At 44.6% G+C, this 10,000-nt stretch overlaps 1 protein-coding gene across 1 annotated transcript; it reads left to right on the forward strand.

The window, feature by feature from the left end:
* The first annotated feature begins 3,487 nt into the window (after positions 1-3,487).
* prss35 (serine protease 35) lies at positions 3,488-8,053 on the forward strand. Its single transcript, XM_046876718.1, has 2 exons — positions 3,488-3,706; positions 6,131-8,053. The coding sequence occupies exon 2, from the start codon at positions 6,146-6,148 to the stop codon at positions 7,370-7,372; it is 1,227 nt and encodes a 408-aa protein (XP_046732674.1). The 5' UTR covers positions 3,488-3,706; positions 6,131-6,145; the 3' UTR covers positions 7,373-8,053.
* The last annotated feature ends 1,947 nt before the right edge of the window (positions 8,054-10,000 follow it).

Consider the following 10,000-nt stretch of genomic DNA (forward strand, 5'->3'; position numbering starts at 1 on the left):
GTTAGGATTAGGGTTTGGGATTAGGGGTTAGGAGTAGAGTTTGGGTTTAGGGGTTAAGATTAGAGTTTGGGTTTAGGGGTTAGGATTAGAGTTTGGGTTTAGGGGTTAGGATTAGAGTTTGGGTTTAGGGGTTAAGATTAGAGTTTGGGTTTAGGGGTTAAGATTAGAGTTTGGGTTTAGGGGTTAGGATTAGAGTTTGGGTTTAGGGGTTAGGATTAGAGTTTGTGTTTAGGGTTTAAGATTAGAGTTTGGGTTTAGGGGTTAGGATTAGGGTTTGGGTTTAGGGGTTAAGATTAGAGTTTGGGTTTAGGGGTTAAGATTAGAGTTTGGGTTTAGGGGTTAGGATTAGAGTTTGGGTTTAGGGGTTAAGATTAGAGTTTGGTTTTAGGGGTTAGGATTAGAGTTTGGGTTTAGGGGTTAGATTAGAGTTTGGGTTTAGGGGTTAAGATTTGAGTTTGTGTTTAGTGGTTAGGATTAGAGTTTGGGTTTAGGGGTTAGGATTAGAGTTTGGGTTTAGGGTTTAGGGTTAGAGTTTGGGTTTAGGGGTTAGTGTTTATGGTTAGGGGTTAAGGTTTGAGTTTAGTGTCAGGTGTTTAGGGTATAGAGCTGAGGTTTAGGGTTTAGGGTTGGGGTTTAGGGTCGTGGTAATATCAAGGGCCATGCTGCTGAAGTGCACTTTATCTAGGGGACTAATGCTGCAGTAATGATGAGAGAAAGGTGAAACAGGGTTCAGAGACATGATTAATCAGGACACACACACACACACACACACACCAGACATACCCCCACACACACACACCAGACACACACACACACACACACACACACACACACACACACACACACACACACAGTGTATATCTACAGAACAGTGTTTTCTTGTGCGAGAGCTCGTAAATGTCCCTCCCCTACATGTGAAGGAATCACTTCCTCTTATGGATCAACACAAAACCCCTCTATATCCAAAACCACACACACACACACACACACACACACACACACACACACACACACACACACACACACACACACACACTCACGCACTTAACACACTATTAACACTGGTCTCTCTCTCTCTCTCTCTCTCTCTCTCTCTCTCTCTCTCCCGATGTGTATCTTTATTTGTTTTATCTCTCTGTTTAGTATTCAGAATTCTCACCATCTCATCTTCTTTCTTTCTTTCTTTCTTTCTTTCTTTCTTTCTTTCTTTCTTTCTTTCTTTCTTTCTTTTCTCTCCATCAGACCCCTGTGTCTCTCTCCTCTTTATTCTCATCTCCTTCACGCTCTGCTGTTTTTGAAAGAGGAGTAAACTTTGTTTCTTGATTTAGTGTGTGATGTTTTCTGTGATGAATGCGTGACACGACAGTGTTCTCTCTCTCTCTCTCTCTCTCTCTCTCTCTCTCTCTCTCCCTCTCTCTCTCTCTCTCTCTCTCTCTCTCTCCTCTCTCTCTCTCTCTCTCCCTCTCTCTCTCTCTCTCTCTCTCTCTCTCTCTCTCCTCTCTCTCTCTCTCTCTCTCTCTCTCTCTCTCTCTCTCTCTCTCTCTCTCTCTCTCTCTCTCTCTCTCTCTCTCCTCTCTCTCTCTCTCTCTCTCTCTCTCTCTCTCTCTCTCTCTCTCTCTCTCTCTCTCTCTCTCTCTCTCTCTCTCTCTCTCTCTCTCTCTCTCTCTCTCTCTCTCTCTCCCTCTCTCTCTCCTCTCTCTCTCTCTCTGTCCATCACTGTGTCTCAGGAAAATGATCAGAATGAAGCTGCTGTGACGTTCCAATGGGATCTGCTCTGACTTTAATGTGGAAACGTCTTGCTCACAGTCCTGTGGAGACCAGGCCTGTGTGTGTGTGTGTGTGTGTGTGTGTGTGTGTGTGTGTGTGTGTGTGTGTGTGTGTGTAGGAGGGTATTCTGGTTCTGGTTCTGGTTCGGTTGTCTTGCTGGTGGTTCTTTTTTATTGTCCACATGTTTCTGATTGTAGCTCATTGGTTTGTGAATGTAAACTCGAGTGTTGTCTCGATGTGTCCTTTAAATCCTGCAGTTCATCTGTTTTTCATTCAATTACATTTGATTTGTATAAAAGTGATCACTTCTTCCAGCTGAGCCCAGAAATCTGCTTTCCAGGAGAACTGATGATTCGACTGCTGCTGGATTGTATCACTGTCTGTGCGTCTGTGTCTGTGTGTGTGTGTGTGTGTGTGTTGTGTGTCTGTATCTGTGTGTGTGTGTGTGTGTGTCTGTGTCTGTGTGTGTCTCTGTATCTGTGTGTGTGTGTGTGTCTGTATCTGTGTGTGTATGTGTGTCTGTGTGTGTGTGTGTGTGTGTCTGTATCTGTGTGTGTGTGTGTGTCTGTATCTGTGTGTGTGTCTGTGTCTGTGTGTGTGTCTCTGTATCTGTGTGTATGTGTGTGTGTATCTGTGTGTGTGTGTGTGTTTGTGTCTGTATCTGTGTGTGTATGTGTGTGTGTGTATCTGTGTCTGTGTGTGTGTGTGTTTGTGTGTCTGTATCTGTGTGTATCTGTGTGTGTGTGAGTGAGTGTGTATGAGTGTGTTTGTGTTCGTGTGTATGTGTGTGTTTGTGTGTATGAATCTGTGTGTGTGTGTGTGTGTGTGTGTGTGTGTCACTGCTTTGGATTTATTATTTATATTTGTAAATTGTAATATATAAGATTTTAGTGAAATAATGATCAGACTTTACTACAGGATGTGAGTTTACTGAAGTCTGGATTATTTATCGTTCGCGTGCAGAACTGATGGCTAAGATGACGCTGAGTTAAATAGACCTGGCAACCCTGATGTACAACCTACACCCACAGTCACAGCGCAAAAGGAATCAATTTATCAACCAATCGATCGAGCAATTGATCATCACTGTTGCTTTTTTTTGAGAAATAGTGAAGAACATATACGACTGTAATAAATTATTGATTTCTTATGCTCATGACTGGAGGTCTGTGATTGTGCATCACTTCATCAAGCTAATTTGTTGTTATGGTAACTGAGAGCAGGCCCCAGCCAATCAAAACTCTGAGATCTAAAGTGAGTTAGACTTGTCGACAGGAGTGCGGTTGCCAGTTTCATATTTAAATGATGTAAATACAACAATTATCATAAACCAGAACAAAATTATTATCGTTATTAATAGTAGTATTTTTCAATAAAGAAATTGTATCAGGTAAATGTTCAGTTTCTTACCAACAAAAAACACAGTATTCTAGGAAAACTCTTTCCACACACAAACACAGCGAGAGACTGTGATCAAATCTGTGATTCCTTTTGTTTTTCATTAAATGCACTTTCATTGTAAATCTTTAATTAAACCCACATGTGAGGAATAATCATCTCGGGTTTGGACTCTGAGCTCAGAATAGGATAGAAATAGTGATAGTCTGTGTGGCCACGCCCACAGATTTTTTGCAACTTGATTTTTTACAAAAACTTCAAACTGTGTATAAAATCTCAATCTGGCAACCCGAGTCAGGGGAAGAGGGTATTTGTGCAGCTCTCCATTCCTGCTTCACCGGCATCAAGTGCAGCCCAAACACACTCCCACTGCGCACACACACACACACACACACACACACACACACGCCCGGTGCAGGCTGCAGGCTGGATTGTTCGCTGATGTTCAGATTGTATCATGAAATAAAGCAGGACTTTCTCCTGGAATAAAGCAGCAGCTGTTTGGAGATCTTCTCCTCCACCAGGCTCTATGATCTAACAGGTATGGATAAACTTCTGCAGGAATAGAAAATCTGCTCTGGTTTAAGAATCTGTGTATGATGGAGAAGAAGGCAGAAGCTTTAGGAAACACACACACACACACACACACACACACACACACACACACACACACACTCCTGCTTTGGAAATAATGGAAAGGTTTGCTGGCTTTTTCTATTTAGAGTAAAGACCAGAATGAGTTTTTTTCCAAACAGAGAAACAGTGCAGATGCTTCTGAGATGCTTCTGAGATGCTTCTGAGATGCTGCAGGAGTTTCCTGCTCCTGGGTTTTTCTGCACTGATGCTTTATAGTTTTAATAAAATAATATTTATCTGTTAAATTATTGTTATTGATTTTTAAAACATTTTTAGGTGTTTTTAGAAGAAAAAACTGTTTCTTCCTGAGATTAATCCGAGTGAGAGATTTTCTTTTGCAAAATAAAAAATTTACAAATAAAAATGTTTACAATATTAATGAAACAGAATTGGAATAAAATTGTAGAAATGTTTGAATGTCTTTTAATGTTTTTAGTTAAAATGAGAGAATTTTAGATACAAGTTGAAAATGTTGCATTATTTAGTTCATCTCTCCTTCTTTCCTCTCATATATGAAGTAATGGATTTCACCATGAAGTGAAGTGCACCATGTAGAAATCAGGGATGGTGTGAGATTCTCTGTGGAACTGCAGTGGGTTGTAATGAGGAGGTGTTTGGGATTTTATTAAAAGTGTGTATTTGGGACACAGTTAAAGATGGGGTTAAAGGGATTTTTGGGGTAAAAGGTTTCAGGGTTTTGGTTTTTTTCAACCAGTGGAAAACAGAGCAGATGGAAAGTCGAACCCAAATCCCTCTCTCACTCTTTTTTCTTTGGCATTGTGTCTGTGGTGGCACAGTGTAATTGTGGTTTGGGATAAAGTTTGGAAACTTAGATCTAATCTGGAGTAAATGTGTGTGTGTGTGTGTGTGTGTGTGTGTGTGTGTGTGTGTGTCAGACAAATGCAGTACTTTATTTGACAGTTATTATGTAATTGAAAGGATTTTCTCAGATTCTAAATAATGACGTGGGAAAATCTGCAGATTGACTGTCACCACATTACATCACACCAGCAGTGTGTGTGTGTGTGTGTGTGTGTGTGTGTGTGTGTGTGTGTATGTTTGTGTGTGTGTTTTGGCATTGGTCCTGCCCTTTAATTTCACTCCTCATTGCTGCTGGCACTTAGCCAGTATTTCTGTCCTGAAAACACACACACACACACACACACACACACACACACACACACACACACACACACACAAATTCAACTACATATTACTGACTGACTGCCACCCCAAATTTTTTCTCCACAATCCCTTGGAATGTCATACAAACATCTTATTTTGAGATAACAGATCTTAGATAGAAAAGCAGAATCTGATGTTTACATTTGACAGAATGTAAACCACTGAGGTGGGATTGGACTCACTTGGACTCACCTCTCCGTCATCACAGGGTCTGTTACCTCCCTCACAGACTCCGCCCCCTATTGAGGACGTTACACCATCACAGCCCCGTCTCGGTGTTACCCTGATGAACCTGAAGCTCCCTGTTTAGAGTCTGATCTGGCTGATAGATGTTCAGTGTACTGAAACTTCATTCTCTAATGCAGTGGTCTCCAAACCCCCAACCCCGTTTTATTATTATTTCTGTTTTATTTATGATCTGATTCTGAACGATGTTTTATTGTGGAAAATTCCCGGATTTTTCTCCTCCACATCTGTCTATGAATCACTCTTGATGCAGGTCATGATGCCTCAGTCACATGTCTTACCTCCATCCACTACCTTCTTAAAGGAGCTCCGGTCACATGACTTACCTCCATCCACTACCTTCTTAAAGGAGCTCCGGTCACATGACTTACCTCCATCCACTACCTTCTTAAAGGAGCTCCGGTCACATGACTTACCTCCATCCACTACCTTCTTAAAGGAGCTCCGGTCACATGACTTACCTCCATCCACTACCTTCTTAAAGGAGCTCCGGTCACTAACACATAATACATTACCGCTAAACTCAAACCCCTAAGAGAGAAAAATAAACAAACACCACAGTGGATTCACGATTATTATTAGATTTAGAAAATACCAGTTTTTATGGTTGTATTATTTTATTTTGTTGTATTTATCCTCCACACTTTAAAGACCGGTCCGTAAAAATATTATCCCACTTTAAACCGGTCTGTGGGGCAGAAAAGTTTGGAGACCACGAAGTGGGTGTTGTTATTTGTCTCCCTCTAGTGGACTGAACTAGAACAGAGCAGGCTCCTGTGCTGGTGTTCAGTAAAAGATTGTCGTTTTCCAGCACAATGTGTTAAATAATCTCTCTCTCTTCTCTCTCTCTCTCTCTCTCTCTCTCTCTCTCTCTCTCTCTCTCTCTCTCTCTCTGCAGGTGTGTGAATTAGAGATGGGCGCTGTACCACTAAGTCTCCTGCTCCCTGTATTGCTCCAGCTGTGTATAAATCCAGCTGTGAGCTCAGGTGAGGATGACTACACCTGGATGCAGAAGAAGATGCCGCTCTTGTATGAAAAGCAAACGGTTCCTCTGAGGGTCTCGAGCTTCTCGGCCGAGCCTCTGTTTGAGCTGAATGGAACGTGTGGGATTGAGTGTCAGCGTGGGTTTCCGGAGCCGAGCCTGGAGGCCTTGCAGGAGATGCTTTCATACGAGACCATGTATGAGAATGGCACACGCACGCTCACGTCTGTCACACTGCAGGAGTTCGAGCTCACGACCAGGAACGCATCTTCATCTTCCACGTCACGCCGCAAGCGCGAAGTCTACGGTCCAGACACGCGATTTACCATCTCTGATAAGCAGTACTCCATGAAGTATCCGTTCTCCACCGCTGTGAAGATCTCCACCGGATGTACCGGCGTTCTCATTTCACCCAGACACGTGCTGACGGCCGCTCACTGCATCCACGACGGCACGGACTACATCAGAGGAGCAGAGAAATTAAGTGTGGGAGTTCTGCGTGACAAGAAGAAGGGAGGAAAGAGAAGACGAGGAAAAGGACGAAAGGAGGAAGGAGAGACAGAGGGAGTGGAAGTGGAGACGGGAGAAAAGAAACGCGAGAGGAAGTCTAAAGGCCGGAAGTCCCGAAGTAAACGGAGTGTTGCGGGGGGAAAGCCGACGTTCCGCTGGACACGAGTGAAAAAGACGCAGCTCCCTAAAGGCTGGTTTAAAGGCGTGTCTGAGCGCGCGGAGGCCGATTACGATTACTGCGTGTTGGAGCTGAAGAAGAAGCAGAAGGTGGCGCACATGGAGCTCGGCATCATCACGTCTGTAAAAAAGCTCCCTGCGTCACGCATCCACTTCTCAGGGTTTGACGACGATCGGCCCGGAAACCTGGTGTACCGCTTCTGCTCCGTTTCAGACGAGTCCAACGAGCTCATGTACCAGCAGTGTGATGCCAAGCCGGGCGCGAGTGGAGCCGGCGTGTACGTGCGTCTCAAAGAGCCGGGCAAGAGGAAGTGGAAGCGGAAGGTGATCGGGGTATTTACGGGGCATCAGTGGGTGAAGGTCAACGGAGAGCAGCAGGATTATAATGTGGCTGTGAGAATCACCCCACTGAAATTCGCACAGATCTGCTCCTGGGTACACGGAGACTCCAGCATGTGCCACAACACCTAATGGAGTTAAACTGGGGTAATAGACAGGGATATTACCCCCATTTACCCCCAACACTCGGCTTTTATACGTTACAGCAGTGGAGTTTTCTGAACAGTGTGAGGAAGTAAATCAGTTTAGTAATTAAATCAAAATCCTGTCCTTTACCCCATCTGCCCCATCTCATACCCCACCGGCCTATCCCAAACCCCATCTGCCCCATCCCAAACCCCATCTGCCCCATCCCAAACCCCATCTGCCCATCTCATACTACATCCCATACCCCACCGGCCTATTCCATACCCCATCTGCCCCATCCCATACCCCATCTGCCCATCTCATACTCCATCCCATACCCCACCGGCCTATCCCATACCCCATCTGCCCCATCCCAAACCCCATCTGCCCATCTCATACCCCATCTGCCCCATCCCATACCCCATCTGCCCATCTCATACTCCATCCCATACCCCACCGGCCTATCCCATACCCCATCTGCCCCATCCCAAACCCCATCTGCCCCATCCCATACCCCATCTGCCCATCTCATACTCCATCCCATACCCCACCGGCCTATCCCATACCCCATCTGCCCCATCCCAAACCCCATCTGCCCCATCCCATACCCCATCTGCCCATCTCATACTCCATCCCATACCCCACCGGCCTATCCCATACCCCATCTGCCCCATCCCAAACCCCATCTGCCCCATCCCATACCCCATCTGCCCATCTCATACTCCATCCCATACCCCATCTGCCCCATCCTAAACTCCATCTGCCCCATCCCAAACCCCATCTCTCCCATCTCATACCCCATCCTGCACCCCATCTGTCCCATCCCATACCCCATCTGTCCTATCCCATACCCCATCTGCCCATCTCATACCCCATCCCATACCCCATCTGCCCATCTCATATCCCATTCCATACCCCATCTGTCCCATCCCATACCCCATCTGCCCATCTCATACCCCATCTGCCCCATCCCATACCCCATCTGCACCATCTCATACCCCATCCCATACGCCATCTGCCCCATCTCATACTCCATCTGCCCCATCCCATACTCCATCCCATACCCCATCTGCCCCATCCCATACCCCATCCCATACTCCATCTGCCCTATCTCATACCCCATCGGCCCTATCCCATCTCATACCCCATCTGCCCCATCTCATACTCCATCTGCCCCATCCCATACGCCATCTGCCCCATCCCATACTCCATCCCATACCCCATCTGCCCCATCTCATACCCCATCCCATACCCTGTTCTGTACCCCATCTGCTCCATTCCAAACCCCCTTAGCCCTAGCCTGTAACCCATCTGCTCCATCCTATATGCCCATGTTTTCCACCCTTTAACAGATCTGCCCTGTCTCTTACCCCATCTGCCCGATGTTAGTAAAACAGGGGTAGACACATGGTGAGTTAGAGCTCAGCATTGCTGTAGTATTTTTAAATAATTAAGTATTTTATAATGAGAAAATTCTGCAGTCTCAGGGCTACACACACACACACACACACACACACACACCCTGTACTTCCTCCTGTGTGGATCATTTCATCACTGCAATTTGAATAACTTTTCAAGTTTTCTGTTCGCACGTCATCAGTTGCTTTTCAGCAGATTAGCTTTGATTTGGTGCAACGACTCCGAAAGAGTTTTTTCTAAGAGAAGAAGATTTTGGTATTTACTTATTTGGATTATTGTTGTGTATTGTGTGTTTAATGTTGTGTGATGTAATCAGTGTGTAGTCGGTGTTGTGGTGCTGTTCAGGGTGTTTGTGCATCTCACTCAGTTCTGATGTAAGTTTTGTTTAAGATCGTCTTCACGACTGCGGCTTGTTAACGCTGCAGACGCTCACATGGACGTTCTGGTGCTAATTTAACATGGATGAAGGTGTTCTTGAGTAATGTACTGTAGATCTCTCCACACACTCAGTCTGCAAAACGACACAAGATGAATTCACCTGCATCGCCGCTGGACTCCCTCAGTTTTATTTCCCTTTTCTTTGTAATGCAGTCAGAGACGGAAACCAGGAGTGTTGCTTTAAATTCATTTTTACAAAATGTGTTGGATTTTTTTATTATTTAGGAACCAAAAATAAATTATTCAGATTCATGAAAAAAACGGCTGAGTTTCAATTTAAAATCCAGACACGTGATTTAACCCAACACACGTGTTAATTTTGCGTGGATTTGTTTGTTTATTTATTTATTTATTGCATCTCAAAAGGTGTACATGCACTGGGGCTGGGAGCAGAAAGATCTGATAATCAAGGAAAAAAATATATTTATAAATACACATATAAATCATCATCATAATCAAGATAATAACAAACTGAACAACACACACACACACACACTGGCATGAGGTGAAATAATCCTGATGTTAATCATCTACAGAGAGAAGGTTCCTCCAGCTCCCCATGGCTGTGTTCCAATACAGGTTTGATCTCCCCGTGTCCTCACACTATACACACGCTGAACCTCGGTGGAACCCAGTGTTAGAATGTGTGTGTGCGTGTGTGTGTGTGCATGTGATCATATCCATCCCATGTAAGTGTAAGTTTTCTTTGTAAATTCATCACATTTTGATAGAAACCCAGTGAAGAAACGTGACCAGAAAGCAACAGCAAGGAGCCGT

The sequence above is a fragment of the Silurus meridionalis genome, chromosome 20 (assembly GCF_014805685.1).
Source record: "Silurus meridionalis isolate SWU-2019-XX chromosome 20, ASM1480568v1, whole genome shotgun sequence".
In the NCBI taxonomy this organism is placed as follows: Eukaryota; Metazoa; Chordata; class Actinopteri; order Siluriformes; family Siluridae; genus Silurus; species Silurus meridionalis.

Coding starts and splice junctions, on each gene's coding strand:
- prss35 (XM_046876718.1), top strand. CDS start 6,146: ATGGGCGCTGTACCACTAAGTCTCCTGCTCCCTGTATTGCTCCAGCTG.